General features: G+C 38.8%; 2 protein-coding genes across 11 annotated transcripts in view; one reads left to right on the top strand and one right to left on the bottom strand.

Moving 5' to 3' along the window:
- Nucleotides 1–3,671, bottom strand: part of dcaf17 (ddb1 and cul4 associated factor 17) — a 52,588-nt gene extending 48,917 nt beyond the window's left edge. For all 3 annotated transcript variants that reach the window (XM_072579320.1, XM_072579322.1, XM_072579321.1), the window contains exons 1-2: nucleotides 3,590–3,671; nucleotides 1,020–1,309 (exon numbers count right to left, since the gene is read on the bottom strand). In XM_072579320.1, the coding sequence (XP_072435421.1) occupies nucleotides 1,020–1,205 (186 nt within the window). In that variant the 5' untranslated portion in view covers nucleotides 1,206–1,309; nucleotides 3,590–3,671. The remainder of the gene's footprint in view (nucleotides 1–1,019; nucleotides 1,310–3,589) is intronic.
- A 106-nt stretch (nucleotides 3,672–3,777) lies between these two features.
- The window catches only part of mettl8 (methyltransferase 8, methylcytidine), a 43,124-nt gene continuing 27,392 nt past the window's right edge, over nucleotides 3,778–19,509 (top strand). For 3 of the 8 annotated variants that reach the window (XM_072579328.1, XM_072579329.1, XM_072579330.1), the window contains exons 1-5: nucleotides 3,850–4,077; nucleotides 8,565–8,769; nucleotides 9,384–9,475; nucleotides 10,397–10,767; nucleotides 14,907–14,956. In XM_072579328.1, the coding sequence (XP_072435429.1) occupies nucleotides 4,053–4,077; nucleotides 8,565–8,769; nucleotides 9,384–9,475; nucleotides 10,397–10,767; nucleotides 14,907–14,956 (743 nt within the window). In that variant the 5' untranslated portion in view covers nucleotides 3,850–4,052. The other 5 variants (XM_072579323.1, XM_072579324.1, XR_011961691.1 and 2 more) reach the window with 5 other exon arrangements.

The raw sequence follows: 19,509 nt of genomic DNA, 5'->3' as shown, positions 1-19,509 counted from the left end.
TGTTAGAAATTGATTCCAAACATGTATGAAACCCTAAAAAAGGTTTAATACCACATTAAAAAATTCTCAGTACACATATAGCATAGATTATACCTCATATTCATCATCTCTTATTCTCAAATCAGCAATGGGCTCTTCTAAATCAGTTCACAAAAGTTGCTCCGTTTCCACTGACAAACTAATTTTTGGGCATAGCTAAACTTTACTTGAAATACTTTAATAAAGTTATGCAAAGTTCATTCCAATGGATACATTTAGCCACATTATACAGGACTTTTACCCACATTAGCCATTTACATTTTAGTTTGTTAAAAGCTTTTATTTTGGATATTAAAATTTCCTGTTGGTGAGGGGGAGAAGGCAGATGAAGTTTTCAAAGAAGTGTTAAATAATTCATCTGGTTCCTTTTAGTATTAATGGTAAAGGTTATTCTGGATTTGTTTCCAAATTCTCAGTAGTTCCTCGCTGGGGATTTTCTTATTGCTTTTCTTGCTTTTGATCAGTACAATTACTTGTGTTTAACTTACATCAAATTTATAGTACAGAAAGAGGCCAAGACATATCAGTTTTTCCATAAACAGTTGTCCTAGCTCATAAGGCTGCCCTCTTCGGATGTTCCTTTATTCACCTCAAATCACTAATCTAACCTATTCTTAAAAGTTGATTTTTTTTGCCTATTTAACCAGCAGCACAAGCTGTATACTTCAAAGCTTCACAACTCCCCCCCCCCCCATGTATAAAGAAAATAGTTTCTTCTGTTACTCAAATTACATATGTAAATTTTATATCTATAGCTCAAGTTTAAACAGTCCCAATCACTAAAACATTGTATTTATTTTTCTATGCAGTTGATTCATAAGCAGGTATAAAACAATGACCTCCTCTATTCTTCATAGTTAATTTGTATTCCCTTATTGCTGTCAAAGTGTGATGATATAAAGATGTTTAAGTGCAAAAAAGAAAGTGCATGCACAATGCAAAATCCTGAGTAAACATTCTGAACAATAAACACAACTTACCTGACATACTAACTGACGGAGGATAGTCAAGTTTTTTCTGAGCACAGAACCATCTTCATTTCCATACAAACCAAGAGCTCTTGCTGACAAAATGCAACAATTATTTTTTCTTCTTAAAGATGAAATGCTATTAGATTTCTTTGTAACATGTACTTTTATAGATCGTTTGATGACTGAATTATCCATGATGGCTGCCAAATGTCCTTTCAATGGATCTTAAGATTATGTTTTGTGTATCAGCATTTCTGACACAGTGAAGTGGAAATCCAGTTCTCCCCTGTTGATTCGGTCTGTGAAAGATATTTAATAATGCAGAAGTCTGAATATTTTTGAAACATATTGCAAATACTTTTCACGTTTAGTTGGCAATAATTTTGATCATTTCCAACAAAGAAATTGTTTCAGCTAACATTTTTTATTAAATATAATGTATATAATAGAATGAGCTTCAGTGGGGTAATTAGGTCAGGTACTATTACCACATTCCAATATAATTTCAACACTGTAGCAATCATTATGAGAATGCATGTTAGCTATAAGAAAAGAAGCTGGAAAAACTACAAGAATACAGGTAACACCACCAATACCACCCACATGTAAGGTGAACAGCTCTACACCACAAATTAATACTAAACGCTCTTAATGCATAAAGCATGCTAGCTATTTTGGGAAGACTAATTTATTCCTTCAGCTGTTAGCACCTTGTTAAAGTGAGAACAATATGGATTTTAAAATAGTCAAGTTACAGATGGCATTGATTAGCATCAATTGCAGCCACAAAAACAGCTGGTTAAAAGAAAGGCATAAGCCTCAGCATGAAAACAGACCTCCTAATTGGGTGAGTTACTGTGATAGACATAGAACAGGCCATTCAGCCCACCATGTCTGTACCGACTATGATGTCATTCTAAACTAATGCCATCTGCTGCACATGATCTATATCCGTCTATTCCTTGCCTGTTCACATGCCCGTATAGATGCACTTAAACTCGTTAACGTATCTGAGTCTTCCACTTTCCTTGGCAGCATGTTCCTAGTAGCTACCACCTGCTATCCTGCAGCACCTCAGTCTTATAAAATCTATGTTGTCAACTTCCACGAAGAGTTGAAAATCTGCCATAAAATTAACAATCAAGACAGGAAAAGGAAACATGAGGTTTCTTATGGATTAGTCAAGTAGGTGTTTTTCTACTGGTTTCTGAATCCAGTGGCTCAATCAATGGCTCCTCTAGCCCAAAAGATCAAGTTCTATCAACAAAGTTATTAACCAAATATTACTCTTATTTCTTTTGCCAATCACCTCAAATTGGCATTTTCTGCATCTTTACTGTTCTGTGAATAGAAAGTTTCCTGTCCTACCCTGTGTAGCCCTCATGATTTGAGCAAATCTCCTCTCAACTTTCATCTAAGCAGAACCATCACAGCTCCTCGACTCTTATCCACATAACTGAAGTCCTGGAATCATTCTAATATCCTGCACACTCTTAAGCCTTCATGCTCTCCCTAAAGTGTGATATACACACAATATTCAAGTTGAAAATAAACCAGGCATTTTGTAAAGGTTCATCATAATTTCCTTGTTTTTATTATATGCCTCCATTTATAAAGGTCAGGACCTCCTATGCACGTTTAACTGCTTTCTCAAAATGTCCTGCTATCTTAAAGCTTAAAATGTGTTGCTGGAAAAGTGCAGCAGGTCAGGCAGCATCAAAGGAGAAGGAGAATCGACATTTCGGGCATAAGCCCTTCTTCAGGAATGAGGAGGTTGTGCCAAGCAGGCTAAGATAAAAGGTAGGGAGGAGGGACTTGGGGGAGGGGCATTGGGAATGCGATAGGTGGAAGGAGGTTAAGGTGAGGGTGATAGGCCAGAGAGGGGGTGGGGGCAGAGGGGTCGGGAAGAAGATTGCAGGTCAAGAAGGTGGTGCTGAGTCCGAGGGTTGGGACTGAGATAAGGTGGGGGGAGGGGAAATGAGGAAGCTGGAGAAATCTGCATTCATCCCTTGTTCCAGGTTCCTGAAGGGCTTATGCCGATTCTCCTGCTCCTTGGATGCTGCCTGACCTGCTGCGCTTTTCCAGCAACACATTTTTCAGCTCTGATCTCCAGCATCTGCAGTCCTCACTTTCTCCTGGGACTCCAGATGACAAGTCCAGTGACATTACTACTGTGCAACCCCTTCCTCCTGATCATTGATTCCACAACATTAAAACCTCTAGGATAACAACTTCCGTGGAGGGGGGGGTTAAAAAATAACAGGCAGTTTGGGAGGGCAGTTGCAATTCTGCACATGCACAAGTTTAACAGGTGATAAATAACAACACAATGTATCTCGGTCACCAACAAGTTGGACAACCACCAGGAGTGGTATACAGGACTGTCCCAGGAAATCTTGCACTCAGTTGGACTCATCTCTTGGAACTGACGATCGCACAATGAACGTTTTATTCTGAAATGCTCCTTGTCCTTTTTCTACAGTCAATCAGATGACTCTATACCCACTGTCCGCTTGTCCAAAGGGTTCTAATTCCGATAAAGCGTTTATAATTAAAAAAAAATACTTTTGGGCGCGTACCCAGTACCAAAGTAGAAAAAAAGGCTGCACTCTGCGCGTCTTCAAGCCGGATGCTGAGTGTGAGCAGGAAGGACCCGCGCGCCTGATTGACAGCTGAGGGAAGCCGCGGGGCCTGCCGGGTGTTGTAGTCACACTCCGCTACGTCCGGCCTACATTCCCCAGAAGGCACAGCGCCACACAATTCCTGCCATGACCTTCAGCGGAAGTAGTTCTCGTGCCTGAGTCCACAGCAAGGTAAGTAAGTGCTCCTGGAGATACGGGGGGTTTTTTTTATCGCTTTTCGGAATTGATAACTAGTGGGTGATTCTGATTTCAGAGCCGTGCCTTTGCATCACTTGGGAATAGGAAAGGGCTGCAGAATTTCAAGAAAACCAACACAGTCCTGCTGCTCGTCGGGACACAGCGCACAGAACCCCATTGGTGTCGCGCGACGTGCAGTATCTAGACATTAATTCTCTGCTGCATGCTAACAAAAGGCCAACACGACTGTGTGTGTTTGTTACTATTGTACTTGGTTGATGTTGTCTTTGGGTGTTTCAGCGGGGGAGAGGGTTCCCCTGCAGGGGATCAGTATTTGAGAGGGCATATACTGGATTAGTGGTGCTGGAAGAGCACAGCAGTTCAGGCAGCATCCAACGAGCAGCGAAATCAACGTTTCGGGCAAAAGCCCTTCGCTCTTCCAGCACCACTAATCCAGTATTTGATTTTCAGCATCTGCAGTCATTGTTTCTACCTTCTCAATAGCTCGGTGCGGTGGCGGCGCATTTGAGATGTCCTAATGCAGACAAGCAAATTTCTGTAATTTTTTTTCAAATCTCTTCCGTGGAAATAACATAACCTGTGGTCCAATCTCCTAATTTTTGAAGGTTAAAAGTTTTACTTGTTAAAAAAAGACTTCAAAAATGTGCTTGGTGTCGTCTTAGACAAAGCAAAAACCGTGATAGTTCAGCCAAAGCATTCACAACACACCTTGGCCGAACTTTGTGCTGTCTACAAGACGCATTAGCCACTTGCCACAAGCATTTTGGCATTACATTCCAGTCACATGACATCCATCACTTAGAATATGATGCATATGGGTGAATAGGAAAATTAATTTTAGATTCTTGATTGGGTCCTAAATTAGAGCTGAAAATGTGTTGCTGGAAAAGCGCAGCAGGTCAGGCAGCATCCAAGGAGCAGGAGATTCAACGTTTCGGGCATGAGCCCTTCTTCAGGAATGAGGAAAGTGTGTCCACCAGGCTAAGATAAAAGGTAGGGAGGAGGGACTTCGGGAAGGGGTGTTGGAAATGCGATAGGTGGAAGGAGGTCAAGGTGAGGGTGATAGGCCAGGGTGGGGGGGCGGAGAGGTCAGGAATCCTAAATTACCTGTACTTTAGCTGTAATTTCCTCTGCAATAGATTGCAATCATTCAAGAAAAGGACTAACTGCACAGTCTTGAGATGAATTAGGAAAGTTAATAAAGGTTGCCATTTCCAGTGAAGCCTGGTCATAAAAATGGATTTTTGAAAACGCTTTTTCTCCTTCCCCACTTCCAACCATGTCCATTCCAATTTGTCAGGGCCATGTTTCATCTCACCTACCTGTCTATAGTTGAATGTTTCCTTTCTATTCATTCCTATGCCTGCTCCATCTTTCATGCAATTTACTGTTGTGACTACCAAGTTTGTAATTATTTTTACACAAACCACGAAATCAGAGTGCTTTCTTTCTTCATCTTGTGGAAATAGAACCCACTCACTTCAATAATTTCAGTCCGAGACAAGATCTGAAGCAGCCGTATTGTTTATTATATGCTTGCAAGCATGGTGTCTAAAATAACATACAGAGTTTAGCAAGTACATATCTTATATACAATTCATTTCTCTTTCCCTCCTCCTACTGCTCCTCCCCTGTTTACATCTCCCACTACTCTAAACCCTGCTATTTATCTCTGGCCTCATCCGGCCTTGTGCATAACAAAATGTATGTCCTGCTTGGCCATTTCACCACATCCTGCTGTGGTCCATTGTCATATATCTTCCTCCACTGCCATCTGCTTCCTTGCTTGCTAAAGCAATATTTCCTTCCATTTTTTGCCCATACTGAGCCTTATGACCTCTTGGTTGTAGTCTTTTTTGTCTTTGCAGAAGCGGGAAACAGATGCTTATAACTATTGTTTGTACAAGCATATCTAGTTTAATCTACACCCCCCCTCCCCTTATAGCACATTATCTATTTGTCTGTAACATCTACCATTGTTTGCAGGCACATTTCAAGCACATTTTAGCTAATACAAAAACAATTATATATTTCCTTCACATAGTTTTCATTCTTGTTAACTCAGCTCTTGGCTGAAACAATTATACACTGGTGTGAGTTCATTTACCTTGCATAAGCAATTATGGTTGCAGAAGTAACACTGCTTTACCTATATCCCACAATCTGATGTGTATTTCTTTTATACGGTCCCAAAGCAATATAGCTACCCTCCGGATATTTGACCATAAAATCTTGACTAGCACTCCACTCAGGCACCACAGAGTGAGTGCCTCAGAGATTACTTATTTCTGATGCATTAAGCCCAGACTCATATCAGCCCTTTTAGGTTAGCATAGAGAATACGATGCATTGTTTCAAAGAGGGGCAGTGTGGGTTTCTCTCATCCTATCCAATATCTTCTTCCTCAACCAATGTAACTAAAACAGAATATCTGGTCATTATTTCATTATTATTTATAGTACCTTCTAAGCAAGTTAGCACCTGTATTTTCCTACATTATAAGAGTAACGGCATCAAAGTATTGTTTGTAAAGTACTCTGGGACAATCTGTGGTCAGGAGGGCATCAAATGATATCTTGTGTTTCTTCAGGGATTGCAGAAGAGACTGTTTATTATGGAATTCCAAAAGCCAGAACTTGTCTTTTTTTTTCAGATGTTTTATTTTCGTGTGCTTTACAACTTATTTTATACTACCATAGTGTTCAAGTCTATTCTCCTTATGCTACCTTCTTTGTCCATCCCATATGCATTAAGCCCTGCATATCTATAGATAAATCCAGAAAATGTCGCTCCTTAAATATTAACCTATTCCTCAATGGCCCTCTTTCTATCATTGTGTGGGAAGTCTGCCTTCTGGAAGAAGCTTTTTATCTTGTAAGGGATGATGGGATCTGTTGCTTGAGCTTGGAATTTCTGCTCAAAAATCTTTTTATCATTTCATAAAAACATATTTCTTTCTTGTTAACCTATGCTTCCACAATAGTTCAGATATTGCACTGTATGATGCTGCTGACGTACTAAAATGGGACAGTTGCAGAGCAGATTTAGCAGCGAAAATCCAAGTGGCAATGGGCCAACAACAGTATTATTGTGTTCCACCATAACCTTGACCTCATGGTCCACAGAACTGCCATATTATGATTACCATTAAGCTATAAATCCTGTTGAAATGGAAAGTGTAGGAAAGCAGGCCAGGCGTAGCACCAGTCATGTTTAATAATGAGGTGCTAAACTGGTGAAACTACAACATAGGAATACATGGATGTTAAACAGTAAAACCAATGTGCTCCAGATAGTTAAGCAATCCAGCAATAAAAGGATCAGGATATATATCAGGTCTCCACAATTTTCCCACTTGAATGATGCTCATTTATTGTTCTGTAAACGTTCTATCCTCAGTGATATAGAGAATCCAGTACGTGATTGCAAAAGACAGAGCCGGACCTTTGTAACCATTTTCAACCAGAAGTGTCCAGTGGATGATCTCGCTTGGCCTCGTCTTGGGGTCCCTAACATTACAGATGCTAGGTTGCATCCAATTAAATTGCGATATCAAGAAATGGCTGACTTCATGGGCGCAGCAGAATTTACGGGCCCTGACAACATCCTGGCTGAAAACTTGAGCTCCAAAAGTAGCCACACATCTAAATTAGCTATTTCTCTACAACTTACAAAACTGAAATTTACCTGACAATGTGAAATGTTGCCCAAGTACATACTGTCTGAAATGCAGGACAAATCCAGTCCAACTATTTCCCACATGGTTAGTCTTCTCTTAATCATCAACAAAATTATGGAAAATGTAAACAACGGTACTATTAAGTGGTATTTACTAAACAGCAATCATCTGCCCTTGGTGCATTCAACAGCATCACTAATATGGAATCTCCAAAATCAACACCCTAGAGTCCATATTTAACCAGAAACCAAACTGGACTAGCTATAAAAATAAATTGTTTATGCGGGACGATCAAAGGTTGAATTATCTGTGGTGAGTAACTCGTGTCCTTGCACATCAAAGGCTGTCCATCATTAAAAGTGCAAGTTGTGATGAAATATATCCCATTTGCTTTGATAAGTAAAGAGTCAACAAAACTCAAGAAGCCTGACACAGTCAAGGTCAAAGCAGATCACTTGATCAATGCATCAGCCTAGTAAAATGTACCCTTTCACCATTGCCACAAAATGGCTGTGATGTGCACCATTTACATGATGCATTGCAATGACTCACCAAGGCTGCTTCAACAGTACCTTTCAAACTCAAAACTGCTACCACGGAGAAGGGCAACATCGGCAGCACATATGCATTTCAACTGCTGCAACACACATAATTACCAATGTTAGAGCACTTGCAAACTAGAACTTGAGGTAAATCTTTCCTCCAATATCAAAAGTGAGTCTGACTACAACTGGCTCATGTGCCTCTTACTAAAATTAAGCAGCTGGTCATTATTTATTGGTAAGAAGAAAACGCCTTATGATAGATTATTTGAGCAATAGCGAAGACAAATAAGCTTCTTTACATCTAAGCACCCAGCTCTCTGTGATTCCTTATGAATATAAGTTTTAAGTGTAAGGAAAGCATCATAACACTTTGCTGTTTTCTGTTGTTGAAAATGAGGTGAAGGATCATTTTTTCACTTCAGTTTGCTAAGATTTGTTTCTCAAAACGCAGTTATTACATTTAACTCTTTTGGATCTTTTTTGATTTCAGTAATTAGATATATTTGTATTCCTTGGAACGGACATTATATCAATATGAAGAGGAGATCACAAGTGGGGTTAATTCACACACTGCATTTGGCATTGCTGAGGAAACTTGGCTTACAGTGTAAATTCCAAAGTGGTAGACGACCAACTGCTCCTCTTGGTTCCCGGATTTTATCTGATCCTAGCAAAGTATATGAACATAATATGTGGTAAGTGCATGTTTTCCAAACCAGATTGTATTTACAAAGGCAAAATATTCCGGATGCTGGAAATCTGATATCAAAATGTAATTTCAGACTACGTGTTACAGGAAACATTAGTTATGCAACATTTATTCCCTTGTTGGTCATTTTGCTCAAAATGGAAATGAACACCAATGTGAGAACTTTTAATATGATTTCATCAAGTTATTAATTTGAATTTGAAGTTTATCTTTTTTTCCCTGCTTAAAATGTTCTGAAGGAAGTAATGTCGTAATGAAACTTAATGCTATGTTCTTTAGGTCTGAACATTGATATGATAGTCATTAACATAAGCAAACGTGGTATCAATTTATGTTAATCTTCTACAATCAGATGAATTAATAATATTTCTTCTCGAATGTGTTGGGACAAGCTCTTTTTATGAATTTCTCACAAAATGATCCCAGATCTTCTACATGTAGGAAGTTTTATGAATAAAACAAGAGGATGGCAAGTAACTAGCCCAAAACATTCCAAATTTTTTTGTCTTCTATTTCAGTATGGGAAGAACATAAACCTGTAACTCAATATCGTGTGTAGCTCTCTCTGCATTCCTTAAAAAAATGAACTTCTTTCTCTAGGGATCACATCCAGTGGACATCTGAACAGGAAGAGCTTGCTAGACAAAAAGCTGAAGAAAATTCCAGCATTAAAGTTTCAATGGAAGACCAAGGTAAATTATTCAAGTTTTATCTGAACCCTGTGGTTTATTCTTTGGATGTGCGACAAGTGGAAGACATAGGTTCAAATGGTACTCTGTAATAGAATAATCATGACAGACATCTATTCTCATTATAGTGTACATATGGAGTGCTGCAACTAAGTTTTGCTTTTCAAGATGATTCTAATAGAGACTAAACCTTGTCGAAACATTCGGTATCAGATAGAATAGTCAAATTAAACACATGCAGAGATTATTTTATCCATGTTTAAAGGAATCCGTATCAAGTTGTATGTATATAGCAACACATATGGCTGAAAAGAAAGTAATATTTTATATCAAAAATGCTAAAACAGAAATATTTAGATAATGTCAAAAAATGTCAACAAATTGGCAAAATATATGCAGTTTCATTTCAGTAAATTTTAAGACAAACATTTTCAACTTTGTTATATGCAGCAGAAACTTTGGTGGGATGGTTTATGTAAATCATGGCACAGTTTATCAACAGATATCCAGTTATGGACATTATTCTTGACAAATGATATTTTTACTGTAATTTTTGTCTTGGACCTCCAAATACACTAAATGAGATATGTGTAATGAGATGGAAATGTACAACTGAGTGCATTTAAATGAAATGATTGCAAAGTATACTAAAATGTGTAGAAGGTAATGGGAAAACATTTTTTGTAACCTCGGAATTATTTTATGGATGCATTAAATTATATTCCTAAAGGAGAAACTGTAACTTATACTGTCTAAATTTAAGAATAGTTTTATAATCTTTTATATATTCCATCATGATCATAATCCTTTGTTATTCGTGGTTACATGTTTTAATATGCCATGTTACAATTCCATAGATCCACTACACTTCAGGCTTTAATAGATACCTGTTCATTTTTCTTTTACTACAATTTGTTGCTGCAGTCCAATATGACAAAGATGCCAGTGTCTACTGGGACAAATTCTACAGAGCTCATCAAAATAAATTCTTCAAAGATCGTAGATGGTTGTTCCAGGAGTTTCCTGAACTGTTTCCAAATAGAGCATTCGATGGGAATGAAGGGGTCGAGGAATCAACACAGAATTCTGCAAGTTTGGGTCAAGCAAAGTTGGATTGTTTTAACAAGACATGTGATAAACAAAATATTGCTGATACTGTACAGAAAGAAAATCCTGTAAAACAAACAAAGAGTGGCAAAAACTTGGAATATATGAAGCAAGACAAGAGGAGGACAGACATGTGGAAAAATCCAGAATATTTTCCTGGTATTGATTTCAACTTCAGAATTTTTGAGGTATCCTTGCAAAACAGTAAACTTATCTGCATTTTCAGCCATGTTCAATAGCTTCTTGCATATTCAGTTTAATATAAGCATTTTTGGAAAACAATGCTCTTATTCCATCCCAATGTGACGATAACTGAATATCAGCTTTGCTGTTACGAAGTAGTGCCAAGCAGGAGTTTGGTGATTCACGCAAGCAAGGATATAAAATGTCCCTACTTCTTTATTGAATCTTCTACTATTTAGTTGCAAAGTTGCTGGAGTGCAATTAAGTGCAAAGAAATCCAAAAAGACCAATATAAAGATTTTTTTTTCAAAAATTAAATCTTCACTGGTTTGATATCTCCGCTTCAGTTTTTGGTGTGTGCTGAGGTATTTGATCTCAGCCGTGGTTCTACTGGAGTGTATGATTGGTTTTGGTGCTGTTACAGAATATTATTGCATACATTTGTTCTATTTACTCGAGGGAAGGAGTGTCGAGAGGTGCAATATGCCTAAGCAAGCCATGTACGTAAATAAGATAGCAGTTGACCAAAATAGTTTAAATATAAATCACAGTTGCACACTACAACTGAACTCAAGGATATGCTATTTTCATTGTAATGTGGCATTCCAATGGTAACTACTGAAGAAGCTTATGTATATATCACAGTTAAATTTTCTCATTTGCCTTATAATGTTTTAGATAACTTGCTTGTACTTTCAGCTCTGAACTTTTTTGTGCTTTTGTTAGGATTCAAAGAAAGGGAGAAAGAATACATTCTCCCACTATTGCTTTAATTTTAAAAAAATAATTGTATTACTACAGCAACTTCATCTCTTGTCATTTTTGGTTTTCCTTCTAGTTAACATTCTGCAAATGCTTTGATTTGTGTACTTTACATAGTGAGATGATTAACCCACAGGCCCTGCTAAGAATGTAAAAAATGGGAGCAGGAGTAAGCCATTCAGACCTTCAAGTCCATTCCATTGTTTTAATATTTGGTTTAAAGAAAAAAAGATTTTATATGCACAAAGAAAATTTAAAGTAGGGAAAGATAGAATAAACTTTACTGGAAACAGAGTTTGATAGAGCAATCTCAAAAACAAATGCATTCTATCTGGATTCCGTTTGTAGAGTTGACTCTTATGGATTGTCCAGAAACAACAACAAGGTTTTCTGATCTGAGTACTGTTTGTTCATGTATTTGTCCATGTAGCTGTTTTAGAGGTCTGAATTATTAATAATTATGTTAACATTTTGTTCAGGCCTGGTGGTTTATAATTCCATTGAATTTAACAATGGTAGATTTTAACGTGTCAAATGCTCAAAACAAGGCTGACTTTATGTACATTAATGATTCTTAATGTGAAGTGAAAGTTACCATTGTACCAGAGAGTCATCGACTGCTCTCTAATTAAAGAGGGATATTTGGTCATCAGTTTAACCTGAAGGTCGTCACATCTCGGGCAGTGGGCAAAGTTGAGACAACAGGGCCTTGCTCATCTCAGCTAGTATTGGGAGGTTGGTGACATAATTGTCATCATGCTGTTAGGAATCGCATTCCATGGTTTTGGCCCAGCAACAGTCAAGGAATGGTGATATAATTTTAGAGGCAAACTTACAGGTTTCATGTCCCTATGTTTATGCTGCGCTTGTCCTTCTAATTAGTAGAGGTCATGGGTTTAGAAAATGCTGTCAAAAGGACCTGGGTGAGTTACAGCAGTGTATAATGTAGATTGTACACAATGCTGCAAATATGCATTGGTTGTGAAGAGTGAATGTTGAAGGTGGTGATTATGGTGCCATTCACAAAGGCTGCTTAGTCCTGGATGATATTGAGCTTCTTGAATGCTGTTGGAGCTGCGCACCCAAACAAGTTTAGAGTATTTCATCAAATCCCTGACAGGTGGTAGACTGGTACTGGAGAGTCAGAAGGTGACTCACTTGCTGCACAGTCAGACCCTCTAACCTGCTCTTGTATTCCTGTGACTAGTCCAGTTCAATTTCTGGTCAGTAGTAATCCTCAGAATGTTGGAGTTTCAGTGATGATGATGCCATTGAGCATCAAAGGGGCGATGGTTATATTCTCCCTTGTTGGAGATGGTCATTGTTATTTATCAGGCCAAGCCTGGTTATTGTCCAGGTCTTGCTGCATATGTACAGTTTGCTTCAGAATCTGAGGAGTTGTGAGTGGTGCCGAATATTATGCAGTAATCAGTAAACATCTCCAATTCTGACCTTATGATGGAGGGGATGTCATTGGTGAGGCAGCTGAAGATGGTGAGGCGTAGGACGTTACTTAGGGTCACTTATGGTGCAGTGATAGGATCCCCATCTTTGAGCCTCAGATTAATTTCCACCTGCTCCAGTGGTATGTAATAATATCTCAGAATAGGTTGACTAGAATTTTCTTTATATCGTGAGGAACTCATGTAGAGAAGTTCTGGAACTCCAGAAAGTACAATCATTATCACAAGGACTCTGTCACAAACAGCTGTGGAGTCAAGGAGTTCCAAAGAAACTCAACCCGCTGAGAAGGAATTCCTCCTCCTCTTAGGCTTAAATTGATGCCCTTTATCAGTGGAGAATTTACCCAATTTCTTAATATCTCCAGTATTACTACTGATCCTTGATGCTGTTGTCGGTCGAAAGCTACCTTGATATCACAGGTGGTAATTATCACCTCACCTCTGGTCCAGGCATGGTTAAAAGATCTGAACTTTAAAGATGTATTGAGAATTCACTGGGACGTTAACTAGCTGGTTTGGATTTATCCTACTTTCTGTGGACAGGACACACCTGGCTAGTCTTCCCACAGTCCAGAGATGTGCAGGTCACGTGAATTTGCCATGCTAAATTTCCTGTAGTGTTAGGTAAGGGGTAAATGTAGGGGTGGGTTGCGCTTCGGCGGGTTGGTGTGGACTTGTTGGGCCGAAGGGCCTGTTTCCACACTGTAATCTAATCTAATTTCTTGGTAGATACCAGTGTTGTATCTGTACAAAAACAGCCTGACTCATGTTGCAAATAGTTCTGAAGCACTGATCTTTAGTACTATTGTTAGAATATTGTTGGGGCCAGTAAATTGTGTGACACACCTGTGCCTTCTGCTATTTCTTGATATCAGTGGAGTGAATTGTATTGATTGAAGACTTGGCTTCCCCATCTTTGAGAGTGGGCAGTTGTGGAGAATTAGTTGTTTAACTGTGTATTACAATTCATGGCTGGATGTGGCTAGACTGCAGAGGTTGGATCTGATCCATTGCCTGTGGGATTGCTTGGCCTTTACTGTTATTGACTGTTGTGTGCTGTTTCATGAAACCGGTTCTGTATTGTAGTTTCACAGAGTTCTTAAAGGATTGATTTTTTTAATTTAAAAATTCTTAGTTTAAGAAGAACTAAAAGTACAGCATTCATTTAAACAATTTTAATTATGACCTTTGTTCCTATAAATAAAAAAAGCCAATGCTTTAAAATTAATGTTGTGACCTTTACTTTCCTGATGTACTATGTCATTGACTCGTGATTCTGCAAGCTTCAGAAGCTCTCTGGTAGTTTATTTGATCATTGATTCTTAGTGTCCGAGTGTCACTATGTTACCAAAAATAATTCTGTGCTCACTTCTCTTTCACAAAATTTCTTATCAGTGTTGGTCACTGGAATAGTTACAGTGGATGTCTGTTAGCTCAGTTGACTGAACAGCTGGTTTGTAATGCTGAGGTTGCTATGGAGGTCCCACCTTCACAGCCTTGTCCCTCGTGAAGCGTGATGCTTCGCAGGTTAAACTCTCCATTAGCTGTTGCTGTCTATTATGACAGCAGCGCTATAACCATCTGGTACTATGGCAGTTACTCTCACTTTTCTATAATGCACACATATTTTCTATATACAGACACATGTAGCATTGAAAAGTAGTGTTTTAGCCAGTCTGCTGCCAAAAGGTGCTAGACGTGTTGCTGTATGCCCTGCTTTCCTGCCTGAAACACATTGCCAAACCATGGATTAGGGATTGAGTCTAAAGTATGTAGTATTCAGTCTACACCTACTGAACTATAAAGTTTGAAGTTTATTTCAGAATCATACAAATGCTACTTGAACTTTGCTTTAATAATATGACATTAAAATAAGCTTATGAAAACTGAAAATTTGTACTTGATTTTGATATCCACAGGTTGGATGTGGTGCTGGGAACAGTGTTTTTCCTGTTCTGGATGAAATTTGGTAAGTAAAGCATGGATATTAAGTCTAAAATGATAGAACTAAATTTTTGATTATGATAGACAGTTAAGCTGATATAAAGTATTTCATTAACAATAATTCAAATATTACTTCACTTAAGCATAAATTCATGTATAAAGTAATTTGATATAACTGCCTTTACAAAGCAGTTACTTATGAAAAAATTAACTTGCGTTAGGAAGCAAAAGCAAAATGTGTGTGTGTGTGCATATCACTTCGTGAAACAGTTAACAGTCAGCTAGAAGATTTGGAATAGATTTATTTGATTGAGGAAAATTGAATTTTCCTCTGGCTTTTGTTGAGTGCAAGAATAATGTGGTGCCATTAATTACATAGTTACTTTTGTGACAGGACCAGAAAGTTTTGCAAGAGGATGGCAGACTTGATCTTTACCTTCCACCTTGTTCCCTCAAGAAAGAAAATGAGGTTAAACCAGTAAATTATCAGCCACTTGCTCATTTTTCAGTTGCTAGTGAACTGCTGAAGTCCATAATACAGGAAAAAAATCTCAACAGTTGGAAAAAAAAATACCTAAGTTATTCTGGGCTGCTAGAATTAATTTCTAAACAGCAGACCTGTTTGATCAAGACAAAAATATTCTTGAAGAGAAATTTTTTTTAAAAATGCTGTGGATTCTGTTGAATTCTGAAATGGATTTCATAAGATATCATATCAAAGAATCAAGGTAAAGGTAGTGCTATGTGAAATTAGGAATGTGACTATATGCATAGAAACAAAAGGAAGATAATTTAAAAATAAAGGACAGGCGCAAAAGAAATTGCTCCAATTAATGGCAAATGTTGTTCTCTGCTGTCTCGCTTCTTCACATTTCTGCTCATGGGAACAGTTGCTATGTGTACTCTGTGCAGTACCTCATGATTTTGAATACCTCAGTCAAAACATACATTGCCTTTGCTCAATGGGAACAACCCCAGCTTCTCCATTCCATGTAATTCAAATCCCTCATCCATGGGATCACTCTTATAAATCTTTTTGCACTTACTGTAAAGTTAACACGCTCTTCTCAAAGCTCATTAAACAGAATTGGGCACACCGCTCCAGTTGAAGCTGAACCATTGTTTTATAATCATTTGCCATAACTTCCTTGCATTTTTACTCTCGTTCTCCCTTCACACTGAGTTAGAAAGCCATACAGGATTCTAAACAATTTTCTGAATCTGCCTTGTCATATAGACAAATAGCAACCCCAGATCACACTGCTTTTGAGCTTGTTTAAAATGATACTTTTTAATCGCATTTTATCACTTGTCCTGCTTCCCTCCAAATGTTTGGAAGTTTTTCTGTATGAATTTCCATCCTGCCACAGGCCCGTGTGTCTCACCAGCCTGTCTAAGGCCTATTATTGTCCTCCACACAACTACTATGCTTTCACATTTTGTCATTTGCAAATGTTGAAGCTCTGCCTTGTACACCTGAGTCTACTTGATTAATGTATCTCGAAAATCAGTGATCCTGATGCTAACCAATGAGGAACCTCATTGCGTATTTTCCTGCGGTATGAAAAGCAACTGCTCACCTATACTTTTAGATTAGATTCCCTACAGCATGGAGACAGGCCCATCGGCCCAACAAGTCCACACCGACCCTCTGAAGAGTAACCCACCCAGCCCCACTCCCCTACATTTACTCCTGACTAATGTACCTAACACTATGGGTAGTTTAACATGGCCAATTCACCTGACCTGCACACCTTTGGACTGAGAGACGAAACCCACTCAGACACATGGAGAATGTGCAAACTCCACACAGACAGCCACCCAAGGCTGGAGTCAAACCCAGTTATCTGGTGCTGTGAGGCAGCATTGCTAACCACTCGGCCACCGTGCCGCCGCAATTTTGGTGCGTTACTTTGTTTCCTGTCAATCGGCCAACTTTGTAATGTTTGCCTTTTAATTCTGTGGACTCAAACTTGCTAACAAGCTCATTGTGACGCTTTGTGTTGTACAGCAAAACTTTTATTAACGGGCAACAATGGGACCAGGAGTGTGTCAGTTGATCAAATATTCTGTTTGAGTATTGTGGAACTCTTGATCATATTTAATATGTGTTTTTAGAGTAATAGTCTTAGTCATAGAGATGTACAGCATGGAAACAGACCCTTCGGTCCAACCTGTCCATGCCAGCCAGATATCCCAACCCGATCTAGTTCCACCTGCCAGCATCCGGCCCACATCCCTCCAAACCCTTCCTATTCATATACCCATCCAAATGCCTCTTAAATGTTGCAATTGTACCAGCCTCCACCACTTCCTCTGGCAGCTCATTCCATACTAGTGCCACCCTCTGTGTGAAAACGTTGCCCCTTAGGTCCCCGCCCCCCTCACCCTAAACTTATGCCCTCTAATTCTGGACTCTCTGACCCCAGGGAAAAGACTATGCCTATTTACCCTATCCATGCCCCTCAAAATTTTATAAACCTCTATAAGGCCACCCCTCAGCCTCCGACACACCAAGGAAAACAGCCCCATCCGATTCAGCCTCTCCCTGTAGCTCAGATGCTCCAACCCTGGCAACATCCTTGTAAAGCTTTTCTGAACCCTTTCAAGTTTCACAACATCTTTCCGATAGGAAGGAGACCGGAATTGCATGCAATATTCCAACAGTGGCCTAGCCAATGTCCTGTACAGCCGCAACTCCTGTACTCAATACTCTGACCAATAAGGGAAAGCATACCAAACGCCGCCTTCACTATCCCATCTACCTGTGATTCCACTTTCAAGGAGCTATGAACCTGCACTCCAAGGTCTTTCTGTTCAGCAACATTTCATTAGGACCTTACATTAAGTGTATAAGTCCTGCTAAGATTTGCTTTCCCAAAATGCAGCACCTCTCATTTATCTGAATTAAACTCCATTTGCCACCTCCCAGTCCATTGGCCCATCTGGTCAAGATCCTGTTGTAATCTGAGGTAACCCTCTTCGCTGTCCACTACACCTTCAATTTTGGTGTCATCTGCAAACTTAATAACTGTACCTCTTATGCTCGCATCCAAATCATTTATGTAAATGACAAAAAGTAGAGGGCACAGCACCGATCCTTGTGGCACTCCACTGGTCACAGGCCTCCAGTCTGAAAAACAACCCTCCACCACCACCACCCTCTGTCTTCTACCTTTGAGCCAGTTCTGTATCCAAATGGTTAGTTCTCCTTGTATTCCATGAGATCTAACCTTGCTAATCAGTCTCCCATGGGGAACCTTTTCGAACATCTTACTGCAGTCCATATAGATCACATCTACTGCTCTACCCTCATCAATCCTCTTTGTTACTTTCTCAAAAAACTCAATCAAGTTTGAGAAACATGATTTCTCATGCACAAAGCAATGTTGGCTATCCCTAATTAGTTCTTGCCTTTCCAAATACATGTACATCCTGTCCCTCCGGATTCCCTCCAGCAACCTGCCCACCACTGACGTCAGGCTCATCGGTCTATAGTTCCACCCTCCTTTAGCAATGGCACCACGTTAGCCAACCTCCAGTCTTCCGGCACCTCACCTGTGACTATCGATGAAACAAATATCTCAGCAAGAGGCCCTTAAGTAATAGAAATGTAAAGCAGGGATGTATACATCACTGTTATAAATTGTTTACAGCATAAATCACTTAAATAATAATGCAAGTTTGCCTTCAGTGAAACTTACCGGCAGAAAGCCTTCTCACTCACTCAACTGACTACTCAGACATCGCAGTAGATCACGATAATAAAGTAAACCTCCAGTATTTAGTTTCTGCTGCCTGTCCTAGTGTCTGTATTCGTTCACGTTCAGTGTCTTTTTGAAGTAAGATAAAATGTGAAACATATTTTTAAAATTCTATATGAAAAAAAGTAAAACGTCTATCAATTAGTTGGAATTCCTATTTACTCTTAAATTATGGAATGTGCAGAACAGAAAAGTTTCATCACTAAATAAATAAATAAATATTATCAAAAATGTTACTGACATATCTCTTATTTTGTTACATTTCTCATTATAATGTAATATTGTTGCAGTCCTGATATAAAGTTGCCAACCGATATGCTTGATATCCAGTATTCATGGCACTTATATCCATCTATGTAAACAGTACTGACAGAAGTGTCAGTCTTCCTTAGAATGAATTTTTATTACACTTGTAACAAGCCTATACCATTTGGTGTTGCACGCATAAAATGCGTCTAATGGAAGCGAGTTGCTAACTACCAAGTCAGTTGTTTCACTCTATGATAGGACAGGATTCCTTTACTACTATAGAGCATAACTCTGGCCATAAAATTTGCTAATCCAAACTTTATTCAGATGTATCATAAATACTGCTTCTACAAGTCAAGATATTTTGCAAGATGGATTTCTAGGTATAAAATGTTTGGATACAAAACATATTTGTGTGTTTTCAATGTTTACGTATTTATTTGGTATTTTTTGGCCATATTTATAGCACCATAACCTAGCAGAGGATGTTATACCCATTAACATTTTTCAGTTGTTGTATCTGAAGCAGAAAAAAAATTTGCTTTCTTAGCTTCAGCTTCCTCCC

Source organism: Chiloscyllium punctatum, chromosome 10, assembly GCF_047496795.1.
Source record: "Chiloscyllium punctatum isolate Juve2018m chromosome 10, sChiPun1.3, whole genome shotgun sequence".
NCBI lineage: Eukaryota > Metazoa > Chordata > Chondrichthyes > Orectolobiformes > Hemiscylliidae > Chiloscyllium > Chiloscyllium punctatum.
Note: the sequence above shows the minus strand (reverse complement) of the source record. Positions and strands in the feature narration are given on the sequence as shown.